The 22287-nt window shown below is 36.3% G+C and overlaps 1 protein-coding gene across 10 annotated transcripts in view; it reads right to left on the bottom strand.

Moving 5' to 3' along the window:
* MTMR2 (myotubularin related protein 2) overlaps positions 1–22287 on the bottom strand; it is a 109074-nt gene that overhangs the window by 9851 nt on the left and 76936 nt on the right. For 9 of the 10 annotated variants that reach the window (XM_032639213.1, XM_032639210.1, XM_032639206.1 and 6 more), the window contains 4 exons: positions 18252–18401; positions 17299–17487; positions 6285–6470; positions 2949–3155 (listed from right to left, as the gene is read on the bottom strand). In XM_032639213.1, the coding sequence (XP_032495104.1) occupies positions 2949–3155; positions 6285–6470; positions 17299–17487; positions 18252–18401 (732 nt within the window). The remainder of the gene's footprint in view (positions 1–2948; positions 3156–6284; positions 6471–17298; positions 17488–18251; positions 18402–22287) is intronic. The other variant, XM_032639209.1, reaches the window with a different exon arrangement.

The raw sequence follows: 22287 nt of genomic DNA, 5'->3' as shown, positions 1-22287 counted from the left end.
AGTATCAAAAGAAAAATATCCACAATTCCCTGAAAAAAATTAAAATACTCTCTATTTTTCAACCTACATATCTGTGTGTGTGGTCAGATTTTCCTCATTTCTTCAACCAACAGAACATATTGCAACAGATTGAATGCAGAAGGAGACATGAAATTCAGCTATCTTCTATTAAGCCAGACATTAAAGAAATTTGCAAAAGATGTAGAATAATGCCACTCTTCTCATTAAACTTCTTTGTTTTGGAAAATATAGTTATTTTTCTTTAAAATGTTATTTATGTTAATACATAATAGTACTATGGTTTGAATGTTTGTGTTCCCCCAAAATTCATATGTTGAAATCCTACCTAATGCCCAGTGTGATGGTATTAGGAGCTAACTAGGTCATAAGGGTGGAATCCTCATGAATGGGATTAATGCTCTTATCAAGAGACCCCACAAAAAAAAAGAGACCCCACAGAGGCCCCAGCCCTCTTCCACCATTCAAGAACACAGCGAAATGTTGGCAGTCTGCACCCCGGAAAAAGGCCTTCACCAGAAGGCCATGATGGCACTCTGAACTTGGACTTCCAGCCATCAAAACTGTGAGAAATATAGCTGCCCAAATGGACTAAGAAAACAGATTTATTTCTTTAAATAATATTTAAATTTTTTAAATTTAATTTCTAATATGGTAAATACTGATAGATATAAACAAAGTTCTTTCGGGTCATCAATAATTGTTAAAAAAGGAAAGAGGTCCAGAAATCAAAGTTTGAGAATCATTACCCTGTATTAACCATGTGAGCATACCCTCTTGATCAGATGTCCTTTAACTGTCAAATTCTGCTTTCAGATAACAACTAAGGGGGAAAAAATGGAGTAGGTAACCAGATTCAATAATTTAGGAATCCACTGCAACTTCAAACAGTCTGAAATATTTATGATTTTGGTTATATTTATATGAACATGTACAGCTTTGGCTGACTAAAACTTCATTCTTCTTCATTTTTTTTTTTTTTTGTGGTACGCGGGCCTCCCACCGCTGTGGCCTCTGCCGTTGCAGAGCAGAGGCTCCAGACGCGCAGGCTCAGCGGCCATGGCTCACGGGCCCAGCCGCTCTGCAGCACGTGGGATCCTCCCGGACCGGAGCACGAACCCGTGTCCCCTGCATCGGCAGGCGGACTCTCAACCACTGCGCCACCAGAGAAGCCCCATTCTTTTTTTTTTTTTTTTTTTTAATGGTCTTTTCATGGTAAGTACGTTTTATAGAGAACTGAAAAACATGAGCTATTTGAATAGATACTCCAGATGACCAATTTTATTTGACAGTTCAAGTTCAAAAGAGCAGACTACCTTTAAATGTCCATTTCTTCCAAGTTTTTTCATAAACACTGCTGGGAGCTACTGGATACTAACGGTTAACATTAGAGACAGCATCTGAGCAAACATATTTCAGAAAGTCTTTCAGCTAATCTAGGAAAATGCTGCCAAAAATCACACTCTCAGGGGCGTCAAGGCCTCTGAACAATCTTAATTCTCATCTCCAGATTTTCTAAACCTGCCCCTCCCTCGACTCTACTCCAGCCACACGCAGTCCCACCCAGTGTGAGACACACTCACCATTTGCTCACACTGCTCCTCTTTCCTGGGAAAATATTCCTGCTCCGCACCCTCTAAATTCTATGATTACAACTAACATATACCACAGATGGGCATACATGAGAACCAAGGCCTACAAGGTAACTGTTCCCAAGTTTGCTGATTCCAAATTTAGAGTTTAGCAGAAACACAGCTAAAAACCACTTGAATGTTTATTTAATTAAAAGCTACATGAATCTAAAGTATGTTGTAACAAAAAGTAAATACAAAAGCACAGTATCCTTTAAAAGGGACATAATAACCCCATTCCTCTATTTTAGGAACTACTACAGTTTTGGGTACCATACTTGTAGAAAGCCATGAGCAAAGTCGAGAGGACAAAGGGGAGGGTGAGGGGATTAGGATGAGAAAAGACTGAAGAAAACGGACATTTTGCCAGAACTGAAGATTATGACTGACACAGGAAGACAGCTACTTTCAAATATTTGCAGGGCTATCTTATTTGGATTGGTAGTCATATTTGTTCTTCTTATCTCCAAAGGGGAATGTAAGAAAATGAGAAGTAAATTTTAATTCACTATGAAGAAAAATTTGTAGTAGGTAGACTTTCTTCAGTGAGACTGGACAGCCTCAGGAAGGGACTTGCTGCTTATTTCTGGAGGTGTTAATGAAGAAACCAAACAACCATTTCACGGGGACACCAGAGAAGACATTCCCTGGACTCTGAGGCCTTTCCAACTTTTAGATTTGATACGAATGACAACATCAAAATAAATTTTAAGTCATATAGAGGGCACAAAAATTTGTCATTTCCATAAAACTAACTGCAACACTTTCCATACATATAGGTCATTAAGGGTAATAGAAAACCTATTTTATTCCCAACTCTAAATTAAATTATTTTTTCTCTGTTATTTCTTTAGGCCCAGTCTAAATTGTTTTAGACCCTGATCCTGTGTGAGTAGTGCTACTTTGTAGGCCTACTTTAAATTAAGAATAATAGGCCAGTCTCACGTTTTTTTAAGTCTACAGGAAAAGCTAGAAGCGCCCTGTAGCTCCGTAACAGCCCATGCTGCTCTGAACTATCATTTGAAGGTGGAAGTCACAGAAGGGTATCTCCTATTCCCGACAGAGAGTATGGAAGAGACTGGGCCAAGAGCCTGACCAACAGCTAACCCTGGCTCCAGACTGCAGAGCCACAGAAGGATAACCCAGTGCTTCCAAAACAAGCCCAAAGTTCTCTTGGGAAGTTTACCCATTAGAACAAAGGATCAGATTTAGACGAATATCTAGTGAGTAAAGGCATGAGTTTCACACGCCTTACATGACATGCATATGTGATACACTGAGTCACGGTTCTTTACTCACAAGCTGAAATCGATGTCCAAAGCTTAGCCACTCTTTTTCTACAAGGACTTCAAATCCTCGGATGGTTCGGTAGTATCCATCCAACATGAGCATGGCCAGGGAGGTCAGCTGAGCTGTGCGATCCCAGCCATCACTGCAGTGGACTACCACAGACGTCTTTCCTGACTCTACTTTGTCAGCAATCCTAAGAGCCCCTGCAAGAATAAGCTGCAAACAGATTTTTTAAATTAATTTTTAAAAAAATTAAATGCTTCCTTCTTCAAAATTTACTAATAGAATTTTGTTCAGAGATGACTGTCTCAATACCACGTGGAGAAAAAAACATCAGTCTCTTCCCAGAAAGAATTTTTGTGAATGGTAGAAGATACATAAATTTTGCTTTTAAAACTAAAAAAAAACTCATAAATGCAGACTCCTATTAATCTACACAATGAAATATCCAAACAAAAGGTGCCTTTGAGTTCTAAACAAATCAAAAATATGAGTAAGAGGAAAGAAGGATTAAGTTCTAAAGAGATCTATTTCTGAGAATCTTCAAATATTCCAACATCATCCATTTAAATAAAAATAATACACCAACTTTAGTTTTACCTGTTATTTAAAACAATGATACTTAACCAAATTAGAATATGAAAGCCATAAAGTTGGATATTTTAAAATATTCTACAGCTTCTATAGCATTTATTCTACTGTTTTTATATACATCATATAGCATACAGCAAGCACAGTATAAAACTTCAGAGTAAGCTGCTTTTTTTGTATTAGTATGAATGGAAAATTCTGATCAGACCAATATATTACCATGTCAATTTAACTGGTATCTAAAATAATTTCAGGTTTTTTTTAAAATATGCAGAGACTGCAAAATAATTTACCTTTTCTGAAGCTGATCTTGAGTTAAAACTAGACAGAATTAGATGTAACCAATAAAGAAACACAAAGTATGGTATCCTTTAAAATGAACAATATAGCCACATTTTTCTCTGCAATGGCCGAATCATACTTAAAGAACAGCATGATTACACAAACATAGATAAGAATGAAAGAAAAGATATACTAGGCTTGGAGAATCTCATGATGACCTCCTTTTGATTATAACTGTAGGCATATTCTGGAAGTGGGGTACTCTGAAGCAATCTCAATCTTAACTATGCATCAGAGTCATTTGTGAGCATTAAAAAAAACAAAAACAAACACCTGGTCCCCATTCTCCACTAATCCTAACTTACTATTTTAAATAACTTCTACCTAAAATTCAAATGTATATCCAAACTTACACATCACTGACCCAAAGGATTAAAACAGCTGGAGAGTTAAGACAGACAGGAAAGAATTATCCAAAGTGGTCATCTTCATTGATTCATTGATTGATTCATTGATTCAAAAGATAAACATTTACGGAGTCCCCTACCATGTGGCTCCAGGTGTTGGAAATAGAGCAGCAAACAGAACAAAGTGCTGGCTTAACGAAGTTTACATTCTACTTAGGTGAGGCCAGCCAGGTGCAAATAAGGAAAGAAATACACAGTGTGTCAGAGGGCAGTAAGTGAAAAAGCACCATCTAGGTCTAGGGAGTGCTGGCAGAACTGCTATTTTATATGGAGTGGTTGGGAAAGGCATCTTTGAGAAAGTGATATTTGAGCAGAGATTTAAAGAAAGTAAGTGGGTAAGCCTGGCAGATGTGAGGACTGGGGGAGGAGAAAGTGGTCCAGACACAACTGTACCTCTTAAACTTCTAAGGAAACTTATTTCGGTTACAGCCAGATTTTTTTTTTTTTTTTTGTGGTATGCGGGCCTCTCACTGTTGTGGCCTCTCCCGTGGCAGAGCACAGGCTCCAGACGCGCAGGCTCAGCAGCCATGGCACACAGGCCTAGCCACTCCACGGCGTGTGCGATCTTCCTGGACCGGGGCACGAACCCGTGTCCCCTGCATCGGCAGGCGGACTCCCAACCACTGCGCCACCAGGGAAGCCCTATAGCCAGATTTTTGGAGAGAATGTTGTACCTGCTAAAAATTGACCTGGAACTTACAGAATGCTGCAATTTACGTTAGTTCTGAATCAAGTCTTATGGTTTTCTACTTATACATCATACAATGTAATAGATGGTCCCGTGACTATTCTCTTTAACAAAAGAGTGTGTATACACTTTGCTACATTCAAGCTTCTATGTTTCTAGAAGAGAAACAGTAATCAAAATAGTCTATAATTGTCATTAGGTCAATTTAGCTTTCAATTCTTAGTTTTAGAGGTTTTAATGTGAGTACAATCTGCTCCTTCTTAACATGAAAAATCTCATTTCCATTTATTTCATAATATAAATATATGTGGTTATATATATTATAGAAATCTATATTTTGGTAAGGTATCTTACTGAAATTCAGACACTATCTGAAAATATTTGTAACTATATTAACTGAAATAACATTTGGTGCTTCAAACATTATATATATTGGGCTTCCCTGGTGGCGCAGTGGTTGAGAGTCCGCCTGCCGACGCAGGGGACACAGGTTCATGCCCTGGTCCGGGAAGATCCCACATGCTGTGGAGTGGCTAGGCCCGTGAGCCATGGCCGCTGAGCCTGCGCGTCCGGAGCCTGTGCTCCGCAACGGGAGAGGCCACAACAGTGAGAGGCCCACGTACCGCAAAAAAAAACCCAAAAAACAAAAACATTATATATATTAACATATTAGGCAAGCTAGGGTTCACACGGTAGTCTCCAAATCATTTAGCATTCAAATGGTATCCTTCATTTAACTATTTCACCTCATGTGCCTGACCAGAATGGTTTTCACAAGCCATGCAACGATTATTTATTGAGTGCTTTATTCATATCATATAGTGCTGCCCTGGCTCCTGAGGGGACAAAGAAGAAATATGATTTAGCCTGTCCTACTCTCCATGAATTAGCAATATATGTTGGGTGACACACAAAAGTAATTAAATCAAGTGCATGGTAACACCTGATTAGCTGGAAAGCAAAAGTAAAGTGAAAAGTTCAGAGAAAATGAAAACGAATGCAATCTGGGAAGACTTCATGGAAGAAATGAAATATGAGCTGGGATCTGAAGAATGGGCAGAATTCAGATAGGATGGGAAAGAGAGGGAACAAAAGAAGTACAACTGAACCAAATGCATAATATAGAAAATTAATTCATTCAGGCACCAAAACTTAAAAGTAGTTCTAATTATCAAAGCAGTTATCAATTTTTCACTGTTTAAAAAGGTACTTTCATCTTGATTTCAATTGTAAGAAAAGAGCCGATATAGACAAAAGGGCAAAGAAAGTCCTTGTTTGATATCCTATGATAGTTTAAAGAAATAATAACATACCCACCTTAATATGCTCTAGCCAGTGAGTAGATTCCAAGTTAGACAACCAGTGGGTCTCCTCAATGTTGGGGTACACAATCTCCTTAAGTTTTCGTAAAGATTCTCTCATAACATGGATATTGTGGATATCTAGAAAAACTAGTTCTGCATTTTGATAGGCATCTTCACTTTCATAACCTCCACCTTTTGCCTGGAAAAAAAAAAAGCAAACATCACAGGAAATTATAAATGAATGCACATCCATTGTATGTTGACATCCCCAAGAATGCCACAAAATATCCAATAGAATCAAAGACGATACACATTACTGATGGATAGGAAAACTCCACGGGAAAATGTGGCTGGCTCAAGGCAACTTAACACAACCACGCTCTATCACATGTTCTTCATAAAACAAGCATATACTCTCACCCTGACTTCCTTTTGTTAAAATTATATGTAATAACATAAATGAAGGTAAAATTTCCCTATCCATATTTCAAGTCCTACTCAAACATAATTTCATAAAGAAGACTGAAGTCACCAGACCAGCAAGCTCCATGTGCAGGGACTAGTTTACCCCTGGCCCATGCTTCTTCACCTCCCTTCCTCTTCACCTCATTTTAATCTTAATATTTGTAAAGCCCTTTGCAATCATAGTGACTGGCTTCTATTATAACCACACAACTACTATTAAATAAGAAGACTGAACAAGTATAAAAGCACAGAGTACTATAGTATAATACTATCACTACTTTCAAAGATGTAAATCTACAAGTACAGAACAGAATGAGAAATATTTGGTGTTCACAATAAGCTATGGCTGGAGAACTAAATTTTTCTGGATTGAATCTTTCTCTATTTTAAGAAAATATTCTCCTACCTTATGTATAAAATATGCATCCTGTCTTATGTATAAAAGCATGCTTCTTAGAGCACTAATGGAAAAAAAATTAGGAAGATACAGGAACAGCCACTGTAGTTGCACAAAATTAAGAGATTACACCTTTGAAAACAACAAAACTCACCTCTTAACCAACAACAAATTACCAAAGGAAGTTCAAGTTTCCGTTCTGACACTGATAGTCTGGGAAATAGTTTGGAGTTAAGAATGGTACAGGTACAAAATTAACAGTGTTTCATTAAGTACCTGTTAACACGGATTACTTCTGGAGAGTGGGATAGGACAGGCAAGGGGTAAAGGGACGTTCAAATTTGTTGCAACAAATCCTAGAAACATGGCAGTAGTAGCAACTACACAGAACCTGTCACAAAAACACACAGAATGAAAATGCTCTGGAATCAGATAGTTATACAACTTTATGAATATAAAAACACTGAAATACATACTTTAAAAGAGTGCATTTTATGGTGTGTGAGTTATATTTCAATATAACTGATATTTTAAAAAACAGAGCAACTAGATAGTAAAACCAAAAACACACAAAAATCATTCAAGACGGAACTGAAGGACAAAGCATTCCATCAAACCCCAAAACCACCAACAGTCACAAGATCTAGATGCTATCAGCGAATGTGTGAAGGAACAAATGGATATAAGATGGACTGGAGAACAAGAGATTCACAAGAGAGTCTTATAATTTGTAGTGTTTGTTCTGCTTCCTTGTTTTAGCTTTCTTCCTCCAGAACTACAGGGAAGAACAACAGATCAATCTAAGAAGTACCACTGAAACCAGGAAGGGTTCTGTCCAGTCTAACAGCCGAGTTATTATTAGAGAAACTCAGAAATGAAATGAGACTTGGGAACAAATTAGAAATAAAAGAAAAAAAATCAGAAATAAAGACTAAATTAGAAGAAACTCAAGAGCAAATAAACACAATGGATATTAAATTAAAAGAAATAGAGAGTGAAAAGCAAAATATAAAACCAAAACAGGAATAGAAAGCATAAAAAGGATTCAAGAGAAAGTGGCAAATGATGAAGATAGGCAAAGAAGAGCCAGCACAGGAATAACAGGAGTCCAGAAGAAGCAAGCCATACATGGAAATGAAACAAATACTAAGAACTATGATTAAAGAAAAAATTCATGAAATTTTTAAATTGGAAATTACCAATTAAAATAGCGTACATGCATACTTGATAATATAGACCCAGAACACAAAACATGAAGACATATTCTGGCAAAATAACTGGACTTCAAAGAAAAAGAAAAAACAAAATCTTTCACAAATCCAAGTAAAAAGAGTGACTTAGAAGGAAAGGAAATTTAGTTTATCATCAGACTTTGAAAATTTATGCCAAAAAAAAGCAACATATTTAAGACATTCAATAAAATCAAATGTAAGCCAAGAATTTTATGCCCAGCAAAACTAACTCGAATATAAAGGACATAAAGCTGCTATCAGCATACAAATACTCAAAATATAGTTCTTATGAGCCTTGCTGAAATATTTACAAGAGAACAACTCCAGACAAAAAAAAAAGACCAGAAAGACATCCATATAAGAATTGGTTATTGGCACAAAATATTTAGCTACTTGTAGAAGTCAGAGGTAAAAGGCAAAAAGTATGTGTACAAAAGGGAGACTATGTAAAGTCTACACATGCTCTGATGACATAAATATAATCAATTATTTTAAAATGGGAGAAAATGGAAAAAAATTTAACTTTTCAGTAAATGTACTGGTGATGATACTATTAATACTGTTATTCTAAGACCATGGTAGGATAAAGCAAATGAGTTATGTAGCATACTAATGTTATTATCCCCTCTGTCTTTGAGAATCGGGATTTCTGGTGTGGAAGGAAGGAGATACACATGTAACTTAGAAGAAGTATTGTAAAAACTCTAGCACTGAATTTAAATTGAAAGCACCAGTATGAACTCATGAGGTATAATACTTTATCTTTAAAAACATTTGTTTCCTAGCTCTATCCACTGAAAAGACTTAGAAATTAGACCAACCCAGTAGCAAATAATTATCCTTAGCACCCAGATTATGGTTTGAAATACCATTTCCTACTAACAGAAACCAGAACTTCTTAGAGAAATGGCTATTCTAAGCCTGCGGCAGGAAACACACAAGATTTCCTGATGAGTCTGGTATACCTTGTCATACCAGAGAGCAAAGATTACTATGGTTATGTCAAAAGAACTCAGGAGATAACTTGAAAAGTGCCCCTCAGACCAAAGGTGGGAATTTTTTTTTTCAAAAATACCATCTGCAATGAATTAGAAATTGTTGACTACATATAAATACATGCATTCATAATGACACTTAAAAAAATTAGTCACCCTCATGGGATGGTAGGGAGTAAATTCATTATTGGGAAAACTGATAAATAAGGAAAAAGAATCAAGCACTTATCCTGGCTTTCTTATATGAACTGAACTGCTGGTTAACCAAAATTTAGATAAGAGAAAGTGTTTCTTTACAGAAAGAGTTCAACTAAGCTGAAAAGGAAATCATGAAATCAGAATATCACCATTTGGCAACCCCAGTGAATTAACACATCTCGGTACGGAGCATGAACAGCTGCTGATATCCCAAAAAGAAGAATCAGCCACAAATTATGCGCCTCCTGATATATCCCCTATAGCCTTGCCAAAGGAGTTGAACCTGAATCTGAATAAACCTCTGAATTCATGTGAAGGAAATTCAGAGAACAGAAGAAAGTTGAACCATACCATAATACAACTGGCAAAATCTGGACTGTGGAAAACTCTACAATAAAATATATTGGAGTGAAGGAGGGAGGGAAGGAGAAAGGAAGGGCAAGGGGAAGACTATAGATGAAGAGAGACTTAAAAGACATATCAAATACAATACTTGAAAAGGCAAGGCTAAGAATCTAGAGATGTATACACTTCAGTAATAAAAGTATAAAGTAATGTATGAAGACTACTATAAAAGTTAGGATAGTGGTTACTTTTAGCAGGGGTAGAAGGTAAATTTAATTGCGGTAGGGCACACATGGAAGACTTAGTTGCTAGTACAGTTTTAATTCTTGATACGGCTCATGGTGCAAAAGCAGCTGTCATATTCACACTGACAAAGCTATAAAAAATGTTCTTACTATGAAGGTAAAAAAATACTTGTTGCAACAAGGATATATACTTTTGCAAATTTTAAAAGGGAGATGGTGGGGATATTGGGTGAAGGTAGTAAAAAAAGGCAAACTTCCAGTTAAAAGATAAGTAAGTAGTGCTGATGTAATGTACAACATGATGACTATAGTCAACAATACTATATTGTATATTTGAAAGTTGCTAAGAGAGTAGACTTTGAAAATTCACAAGGAAAAAAAATGTAACTGCGTGAGGTGATGGATGTTAACTAAACTTAGGGGGGTGATCATTTCACAATATATGCATATATCAAATCATTATGTTGTACACCTCAAACTTACGCACTTTTCTATGTCAATTATATCTCAATAAAACGGCAGGAAAAAATATATCAAACTGGTTAACTAACCTTCCTGAAGAATGCTGGCAATATATAACAAAACTTTTAAAAATATGCATACTTTAAACTATGATATAGTAATGGTATATCTACGAAACTATTTTATGGAAATAAAGATGCCAACAAAAGATACTTATTTTAGCTATATTTAAAATACTAAATACTTAAACACCTAATATTAGTAGAATGATTAACTGCACAATGATATAGCTGTATGATGAGTACTATTAAAGTTATTTCAGGGATATTTCATGAAAAGAAATAATTCATATAGAGAGGAAAAACAATGAAAACTAACAATACATAAATGCACAGAACAGTGGGAGAAAATATATCAAAGATTAGTGATTATAAGTGATTTTTATTTCTTTGCTTTGTCTATGCCTTCCTAGATTTTTGTTGTCTATCACATATCAGAAAAATGTCCCAATAGATAAAATATATCAGAGTCTTTTAAAAAAAGAGGGATTTCTGTAGTGAAATATGCATGGGAATGACTTAAAAAATAAGACGACACCAAGACAAATATTAATCAAACTATCAAAAACTAAATACAAAGAAAAAATATTAAAAGCAGCAAGGGAAAAACAACAAATAACATACAAGGGAATCCCCATAAGGTTAACAGCTGACGGCTGATCTTTTGCTGAAACTTTGCAAGCCAAAAGGGAGTGGCAGGACATATTTAAAGTGATGAAACAGAAAAACCTACAACCATGATTCTCTACCCAGCAAGGATCTCATTCAGATTCGATGGAGAAATTAAAACCTTTACAGACAAGCAAAAGCTAAAAGAACTGAGCACCACCAAACCAGCTTTATAACAAATGCTAAAGGAACTTCTCTACACAGGAAACACAAGAGAAGGAAAAGACCTACAATAACAAACCCAAAACAATTAAGAAAATGGTAATAGTAATATACATATCAATAATTACCTTAAAAGTAAATGGATTAAATACAGACTGAAAGCGAGGGGATGGAAAAAGATATTCCATGCAAATGGAAATCAAAAGAAAGCTGGAGTAGCAATTCTCATACTGGACAAAATAGACTTTAAAATAAAGACTATTACAAGACACAAAGAAGGACACTACATAATGATCAAGGGATCAGTCCAAGAAGAAGATATAACATTTGTAAATATTTATGCATCCAACACAGGAGCACCTCAATAAGTAAGGCAAATGCTAACAGCCATAAAAGGGGAAATCGACAGTAACACAATCATAGTAGCGGACTTTAACACCCCACTTTCACCAGTGGACAGATCATCCAAAATGAAAATAAATAAGGAAACACAAGCTTTAAATGATACATTAAACAAGATGGACTTAATTGATATTTATAGGACATTCCATCCAAAAACAACAGAATACACTTTCTTCTCAAGTGCTCATAGAACATTCTCCAGGATAGATCATATCTTGGGTCACAAGTCAAGCCTTGGTAAATTTAAGAAAATTGAAATCGTATTAGGTATCTTTTCCGACCACAATGCTATGAGACTAGATACCAGTTACAGGAAAAATCTGTAAAAAATACAAACACATGGAGGCTAAACAATACACTACTAAATAACCAAGAGATCACTGAAGAAATCGAAGAAGAAATCAAAAAATACCTAGAAACGAATGATAATGAAAACACGATGACCCAAAACCTTTGGGATGCAGCAAAAGCAGTTCTAAGAGGGAAGTTTATCGCAATACAATCCTACCTCAAGTAACAAGAAAAATCTCAAATAAACAACCTAACCTTACACCTAAAGCAATTAGAGAAAGAAGAACAAAAAACCCCCAAAGATAGCAGAAGGAAAGAATCATAAAGATGAGACCAGAAATAAATGAAAAAGAAATGAAGGAAATGATAGCAGAGATCACTATAACTAAAAGCTGTTTCTTTGAGAAGATAAACAAAACTGATAAACCATTAGCTAGACACCAAGAAAAAAAGGGAGAAGACTCAAGTCAACAGCATTAGAAATGAAAAAGGAGAAGTAACAATTAACACTGCTGAAATACAAGGGATCATGAGAGATTACTACAAGCAACTGTATGCCAATAAAATGGACAACCTGGAAGAAATGGACACATTCTTAGAAAAGCACAACCTTCCGAGACTGAACCAGGAAGAAATAGAAAATACGAACAGACCAATCACAAGCACTGAAATTGAGACTGTGATTAAAAATCTTCCAACAAACAACAGCCCAGGACCAGATGGCTTCACAGGCGAATTCTATCAAACATTTAAAGAAGAGCTAACACCTATCATTCTCAAACTCTTTCAAAATACAGGAGAGGGAGGAACACTCCCAAACTCATTCTACAAGGCCACCATCACCCTGATACCAAAACCAGACAAAGACGTCACAAAGAAAGAAAACTACAGGCCAATATCACTGATAAACACAGATGCAAAAATCCTCAACAAACTACTAGCAAACAGAATCCAACAGCACATTAAAAGGATCATACAACATGATCAAGTGGGGTTTATCCCAGGAATGCAAGGATTCTTCAATATACGCAAATAAATCTATGTGATACACCGTGTTAACAAATTGAATGATAAAAACCATATGATAATCTCAATAGATGCAGAAAAAGCTTTCAACAAAATTCAACACCATTTATGATAAAAACTCTCTAGAAAGTAGGCATAGAGGGAACTTATTTCAACATAATAAAGGCCATATATGACAAACCCACAGCCAACATCGTTCTCAATGGTGAAAAACTGAAACCATTTCCTCTAAGATCAGGAACAAAACAAGGTTGTCTGCTCTCACCATTATTATTCAACATAGTTTCGGAAGTTTTAGCCACAACAATCAGAGAAGAAAAAGAAATAAAAGGAACCCAAATTGGAAAAGAAGAAGTAAAGCTGTCACTGTTTTCAGATGACATGAGAATACACAGAGAATCCTAAAGATGCTACCAGAGAACTACTAGAGCTAACCAATGAATTTGGTCAAGTAGCAGGATACAAAATTAATGCACAGAAATCTCTTGCATTCCTATACACTAATGATAAAAAAATCTGTAAGAGAAATTATGGAAACACTCCTATTTACCACTGCAACAAAAAGAATAAAACACCTAGGAATAAACCTACTTAAGGAGACAAAAGACCTGTATACAGAAAACTATAAGACACTAAGGAAAGAAATTAAAGATGATACAAACAGATGGAGAGATATACCATGTTCTTGGATTAGAAGAATCAACATTATGAAAATGACTATACTACCCAAAGCAATCTACAGATTCAATGCAATCCCTGTGAAACTATCAATGGCATTTTTCACAAAACTAGAACAAAAAATTTCACAGTTTGTATGGAAATACAAAAGACCTGGAACAGCCAAAGCAACCTTCAGAAAGAAAAACAGAGCTGGAGGAATCAGGCTCCTGGACTTCAGACTATACTACAAAGCTACAGTAATCAAGACAGTATGGTACTGTCACAAAAACAGAAATACAGATCAATGGAATAGAAGAGAAAGTCCAGAGATAAACCCACGCACATATGGTGACCGTACTTTTTTGGCTCAGCGGCCATGGCTCACGGGCCCAGCCGCTCTGCGGAATGTGGGATTTTCCCAGCCCGGAGCACAAACCCGTGTCCCCTGCATCAGCAGGTGGACTCTCAACCTTTGCGCCACCAGGGAAGCCCTCATGACCGTACTTTTGATAAAGGAGGCAAGAATATACAATGGAGAAAAGACAGACTCTTCAATAAGTGATGATGGGAAAACTGGAAATCTACATGTAAAAGAATGAAATCAGAACACTCCTTAACACCATACACAAAAATAACTCAAAATGGATTAAAGACCTAAATGTAAGGCCAGACACTATCAAACTCTTAGAGGAAAACATACGCAGAACACTCTTTGACATAAATCACAGCAAGATCCTTTCTGACCCACCTCCTAGAGAAATGGAAATAAAAACAAAAATAAACAAATGGGACCTAATGAAACTTAAAAGCTTTTTGCACAGCAAAGGAAACCATAAATAAGATGAAAAGTCAACCCTCGGAATGGGAGAAAATACTTGCAAATGAAGCAATTGACAAAGGATTAATCTCCAAAATTTACAAGAGAAGCTCATGCAGCTCAATATCAAAAAAACAAACAACCCAATCCAAAAATGGGCAGAAGACTTAATTAGACATTTCTCCAAAGAAGATATACAGATTGCCACCAAACACATGAAAGGATGCTCAACATCACTAATCATTTTAGAGAAATGCAAATCAAAACTACGATGAGGTATCACCTCACACCAGTCAGAATGGCCATCATCAAAAAATCTACAAACAATAAATGCTGGAGAGGGTGTGGAGAAAAGGGAACCCTCTTGCACTGTTGGTGGGAATGTAAACTGATACAGCCAGTATATAAGGATAATAGTATGGAGGTTCCTTATAAAGCTAAAAATAGAACTACCATACCACCCAGCAATCCCACTAATGGGCATATATGCTGCAAAAACCGTAATTCAAAATGAGTCATGTACCACAATGTTCATTGCAGCTCTATTTACAATAGTCAGGACATGGAAGCAACCTAGCTGTCCATCAACAGATGAATGGATAAAGAAGATGTGGCACATATATACAATGGAATATTACTCAGCCATAAAAAGAAACGAAATTGAACTATTTGTAGTGAGGTGGATGGACCTAGAGTCTGTCATACAGAGTGAAGTCAGTCAGAAAGAGAAAAACAAATACCATATGCTAACACATATATATGGAATCTAAAAAAAAAAAAAAAAATGGTCAGAAGAACCTAGGGGCAAGATGGGAATAAAGATGCAGACCTACTAGAGAATGGACTTGAGGATACGGGCAGGGGGAAGGGTAAGCTGTGACAAAGTGAGAGAGTGTCATGGACATGTATACACTACCAAACGTAAAATAGCTAGCTAGTGGGAAGCAGCTGCATAGCACAGGGAGATCAGCTCGGTGCTTTGTGACCACCTAGAGGGGTGGGATAGGGAGGCTGGTAGGGAGGGAGATGCAAGAGGGAGGAGATATGGGGATATGTGTATATGTATAGCTGATTCACTATGTTATAAAGCAGAAACTAACATACCATTGTAAAGCAATTATACTCCAATAAAGATGTTAAAAAAAAAAAAGATGAGGAATGTAGTATTTTGCTCTACCCCCTTTTCTGCCTTATACGCCTCTCTCCATCTCTCATCCTAGATAACATCTTAAGTCTCATTCCTGCTAATTCATGGTATAAGGTTTACAGAAGGGAACAAGTAATTACTGGAAAAATACATGCCAGTCTCTGGGGTACCAGCTTCATATACACATTGCCTCATTTCTCCTTTAAGGGGAAATACTTACAGTTTAACAGAGAATGTCTGAAATTCACAATGTCCTCAAAACACTAAATAGGACAGAAATAATTAGGTACATGATCCATAATTTAATTTAAGGATGGTCACCCCAGCTCTGTTTATAATAGCAAAAAAAAAAGAAAGAACCTAAATATCCAAAAACAATCGGTGTTAGTAATTATCATGTTACAGATATTTATTGGCATAGAAAGAAACAGCACCAATTAAAAAAAGGAAATTGCAATTATCCCATTCTGTCTCAAATATATGTGTGCACGCATCTGCACATAGGCCTGGATGTATAACCGAGATTTAATGGTGTTTCTCTCTTATTTAGTTATAGGATTTGGGGTGTTTTAGTTTTGGGGGGGCTTTTGGGGTTTTTTCTGCTTGTATGTGAGGCAATTTTTTAAAGCTAAATTGCATCTCTTCTCTTTCCTTCTCCTATGGTAGATTTTGTCAACTGGACTAGAATTTCTAGTTCCACAATGCTAATATTTATTCTATAGCAGAAATCAGGACCACTGCTCCAGCTAACTGCAAGTTTTCAGTCTGAATAGCTTGTACAGGTGGAGAGCTGCCAGAAGAGGGCAGCACTGGTCACTGAGAACACTGCATGATTTCTACAACAGTGCTGTGCAGACTTCTTTTGTCAGTCACAAGCTCAGTTTATTGTCCAGTTTGGAGAAGGGAAAGAGAAACTAGTAATTGATGAATACCTATTTCTTACATAAGTAAGCAGGATTATGCACTATTTTTTATCAGGTGAGTTTTGCCCCTAAAACAACCCTGTTAGTTATTATGATTCTCATTTCACAAATAAGCAAATTAAAGTTACTAAAAAGATTAAATAACTGACTCCACATTATGCTGGGATTGACATGTACACACTGCTATATTTAAAACAGATAGCCAATAAGGACCTACTGTATAGCACACGGAACTCTGATCAATATTCTGTAATAACCTAAACGGGAAAAGAATTTGAAAAAGAATAGATACATTTATATGTATAAATGAGTCACTTTGCTGTATACCTGAAACTAATACAACATTGTTAATCGAGTATACTCCAATATAAAATAAAAAAAAAAATTTTTAAGTTATACTATAAAGTAGAAGAGCCAGGATTAGAATCTACACTTTTATCATTGAAAAGCCCAAAGTCTTTCTAGTGCACTGTGGCTCCCACCAATCTCATGAACGGTAACTATAATCTTAATTACTGGAAGATGATCTCACCTTATTGGCAACAGCATTAACACTTGGCCGGGCGTCAAATATAAACATCTTATGAGATTGGGCATTGGAGTCCATAATGGCTTGAAGGTATTTTTCATCTTCTTTGCTTCGCTTCCCACTTACCCCTACCATGGGCTGGCTACACCGAGTGATTGTGGCTTGACTTTCAGGATGAATCCATGATAAAACCTTAATGGGGGGAAAAAAGTGGCAACACACCCTTTACATGCTTCTCTGTTTATAATCCTTCTGAAAATCATTACTCTATAAAACTCTGCTTTCTAATTGGATTCAAAGGCTAGCCATAAAATGATATACAAGGCTGCTATGAAAATCATCACCTTTCTTTCAAGCCAATACTAGCATGTGAAAAACTTGGTCTAATTCATTAATCAGATATTGATTTATGAAAGTCACTGATTACTGGAAGTATGGTCTCTAGAAAAAAAATAGATTAAAAGGGGGCTAAGTAAACCCCACTTTTAAAGTCTGAGTACTGTATCAGCAAAACTGTCCAACTATAAAGTCTTCAGAATCTGAATTTTTGTACCTAAAATTATTTGAGCTATCTTTCTAGAACACAGTAATTCATCACAAATTTGTAAAGTTTTCTTCTTTCTAGGATTTAAAGGAAAAAAAGCATTTATCACCATGACCAAAGATGTAAAATAAGATAAAGAAATAGTGAATACAGAGCCAACTTTGTTTTCAAGTTAAGAACCATGCAATTCTGTGCAGCTCTCTAATATCCATCTCAAATTCTCCAGAAACGTCTTTAGTCTAAGTCTTTCCTCTGGTTTTAATTTTATTAAATAACACATTCTCTAATATCCCCAGAGAAGACCTGCCACTGTAGCTATTTTTAATCCTGCAACCATTCTCCCATTTGTCATCCTCATCATTATGTGAAGTACAAAAGCAATGGGAAAGTTTCAGCACAGCTTCGCACTTACTGGGATACGGCCCCGTGATCTGAAGGATGCCACTCTCTTTAATTCTTCATCAGGAATATTTGCCGGCACAACCAAGAGGGCAGGGTATGTATCACAAAGCTCATACCGCTCATTTATCTTTGTTATTCTCCAGCTTTCATTTGGAATTCCCTACATGTGAAATAAAACATAAGACAAATTACTGCCCAACAAAAATATTTTAAAACATCAGAACAGAAGCCTCCTATTCAACTTCTCTTTTCTCCACTATCTACCACTTAAGTTGTTGGAATAGTTATTGTCTGCCTGTGGTGACCAGGCTTTTAGGATGACATATTCTAACACAGAGATCTGTGTTCATTTTGGCATTCAATTTTATGTTAATAGATTTATTAAATCATTAAATACTGATTGAGTGTTGGGTCTGTCCTAAGCACATCAAATGAAAAGCAAGGAAACAGTAAGACTGAAAATGTTCTTGTCTTTAAAAAGAACACAGTCTCATACAGTTTGACTGGTGAGTAATTCTGCTGCCATTCATCTATACAAAGAAATTTCTGAGGGCAGGCACCAAGAGTCCACCAGAATGCTACGTACATGTTTATCACGTATATACCTAAAGTGAATTTTACAGTATTAATAAAATGTTGCTGATGTAAAACATATTAAAAAAAACAAGGAAGTAATAGAAGGCAAAACCATAAAAAAAACAGGCAAGAGAAACACTTAAAACAAGTTTTTAAAAACACACCAATTATTAAACTCATTTGGTCCTTAAATATTTGCCATATTTATAACTAGTATACCACTTCACATATAGGAGTACTTAATAAGACACTTTAAAATTTCTATCCTCCATTCCATAGAAAATAAAGCCATTACATTAAATGGCTGGAATTAAGAAAATACATATATTTTTAATTTTATTACTTCTGACAACTCAATAAACTGAAAAAGACAAAACTGAAAGAAACCAAATTACAGAAAAAAAAAACATTTATTGAGCACCTACTATGTGCAGGCACTATGCCAGCAGCCTTTCTCTATCCCTCCCTCCCTCCCCCCCGACCCCCCCACACATATATTACTGTATTCAGGTTTCATTACTGTCCTTTTATAGATGAAGAAATTGTGGCACAAACTGTAACTTGACCAAAGAAAGTTGTAAAGAATTCCACGTACATTCTAAAACTATCCTTTTAATTAAAAAAGTACATTGTGCCTCAAGAAAAATTTTACTATCCTGGTTCACAAAATTGTTATAAAAATCTGAAATCAAAGGGCAGGAGGTACTCTCCTTTAAAGGGGTATTTCTAAAGCTGTTGCCGAACACCCTGGAGGATATTAAAATTAAGAAAGGAAAATTCCCTTCCAGTAATCATGTGATAAATATTATCAAGAGTTTCCACCTATCCCTAGCCAAGGTCTCTCTTCATTAATGCCTTAAATACTATTTACCCCATTTAATTAGCCTGGTCCCAACTTGCTTCCTATGATCTACATCTCTCCTTCCCTCCTGCTTTCCTCAACTTTCTAGATAACTGTTCAGGTAAGATCCTTACTTATTTCCAGAAATAAAAAAAAGGTTTAAGTAAGAGATGTTTAAAATAAATGTTCATGCTATAATAAAAAATGTACAATGAAAAAAATGAATTCGTAAGTTTATAGAGGTGGTACTCAACCAAGAAACTTGGATACCACCTCTAACTCTCCCTCACCCTCTACTTCCAATGAATGACTAATTTTTATGATTTTTTTCTTCCAAAAGTGCCTGAAAAAAGTTTGCTCATGTCTCTCAATCTTCACTGTCACTTCCCTAATTCAGGCCATTGTCACTTCCCTAATTCGGGCCATTGTCACTTCTCTTCTGTCCCTCTGCAATCCATTCTCCACACTGCCTCAAAATTCTTTTAAGATGCAAAAGTTAACACATCATTCTTCTGCCTAAAAACTATCAATGGCTACCTATTCCTTTTCATATAAAGTATAGAATCCTTTATGGGACTTGGCAAAGAACTTCACACTCCTGCTTTCCCCAGACTGATCTCTGGCCACTCTAAACTCTAGTCTAGCCTATACCAAACACCTTCAGTTTCCAGATGGCTTCATATTCTATCACCGGAGTACCTGCTCTATTATTCACAATATTCACCACTGTGTATTTTGATTGTTAGTTTACTTCTTTGAATCCTCCATTAAACATATGTTCTTTGGGAGTCAGGAGTGTGTCTTTCTGTTTTAGCCACTAGTACACAGTAGGTGCTACATGAATTTGATGAATGAATGAATATGTGAATCAATAAAATCAATGAACCACAAGGAAGCTCCTACAAGAAGCAAAATTAGTTTCTGAAGTTTTCTTAGAAAATATGGAGTCAAAGCTGAGAGGGTCAGATCTCCTGAGATCCTAGTGTACCATCTTTAACACAGGTAGGTAACTCCCATCTCTCTCTCACTGCCTTCCCATATCCTTGAAAAATCACTACCAGGGAGAACTGTTACCACTGAGGTGGTATCATATTCTTCAGAAAAATGGATGGGTGGGAGTAGAATCATTGACTTAAATTACCTTAATGGCTATTGTCCTCCTCATTCTTAGAGAAGCTGACACACCTAACTGCACTAAAGAAGTGCCTTCCAAGCAGAAAACTGGAGTTGGCTAGTCAGCATATACACTCTTTGTAGACAGTGCTAAAGATATAAGGACAACTGTTGATCTCTGGCATACATCTTTCTTCTCTCCATGCAAATCACTGCCCTTCAGTTAATGTAACCATTTGTCAGTCAATTTACAACCAAATTAAGTGGATTATAGCTTTCCCTAGTTACTTACATTCCAGTTCTGAGGATAAATTCTGTTTTCCTTTACTGTACTTGAGTGCTCTCCAAATTTGTTAAGCAAGGTATCTACCATATGATTATTTCTGCAGAAGACCATGCTCATTTTCTATATACTGATTTTTACTATTTTAGCAACTTGATGATTTCTCTTGACCTTATCCACAAATTTCAGGGTCCTCTGTATAATCACTACATGTGTCAAGAGAAAATTAAAGAAATACTCTCTTATACAACAAACAAATGGTTACTAACAGCTTTGCCCATTTAAAAAATATATAATCTAATTTCTTTAGGCACTATAAGGTATAGTTCTACAAATTTAATGTGGCTTTCATTTTGTGTTTCAGCGGCAGCACACAAGAAGCCAACCAATCATGACTTCTGTATTTAGAGCTTTACAATGTAACAAATATAATAATAATCATTTGGATCGATTTCTATGGTTTATAATGTGCCTTTCTGTATATCACTAATCCTTCAAACAATCCTATAAGGCAGTTCCTATCACCAAGTAAAAAATAAAGGCACTGTGACATGAGTGACTCATTCAACAGCACATATCTAAGTGTTAGAGCTAAGCAAGTGCCAGAGGTATGATTCAAAACTGAGTCTTCTAAATGATCTGGAATTAGATTGTGGTGATAGCTGCACAACCTTATGAATATGTTAAAAAACAGTGGTGTAGGGCTTCCCTGATGGCGCAGTGGTTTAGAGTCCGCCTGCCGATGCAGGGGACACGGGTTCGTGCCCCGGTCCGGGAAGATCCCACATGCCGCGGAGCGGCTGGGCCCGTGAGCCATGGCCGCTGAGCCTGCGAGTCCGGAGCCTGTGCTCCACAATGGGAGAGGCCACGACAGTGAGAGGCCCGCGTACTGCAAAAACAAACAAACAAACAAAAAACAGTGGTGTACACTTTAAAGTAGAAAATTTTATGGTATGTGAATTATATATCAATTTTAAAGAAAAAAAGAATAGAGAGGCCGTGTGTTTCGAGATGGTATAATCTCCAAAATATGTTAAATGAAAAAGAAGGGTACAGTGTGCACAGAACGCTATTATCTGCTTAAAAAAAATACTGTATACACATTATACAAGCTGTGTAGCATAAAATCTCTGAAAGGATATACGGGTAATGAGTAATATTATTTCCTAATGGGAGAGGAACTGGGATGGCTGGGGAACAATGCTGGCCAGAAGGGAAACCTTCCTTTCAGTA

This window comes from Phocoena sinus, chromosome 8 (assembly GCF_008692025.1).
Source record: "Phocoena sinus isolate mPhoSin1 chromosome 8, mPhoSin1.pri, whole genome shotgun sequence".
NCBI classification, from domain to species: domain Eukaryota; kingdom Metazoa; phylum Chordata; class Mammalia; order Artiodactyla; family Phocoenidae; genus Phocoena; species Phocoena sinus.
The sequence above is the reverse complement of the archived record's forward strand: the minus strand, read 5'-3'. Positions and strand labels throughout refer to the sequence as shown.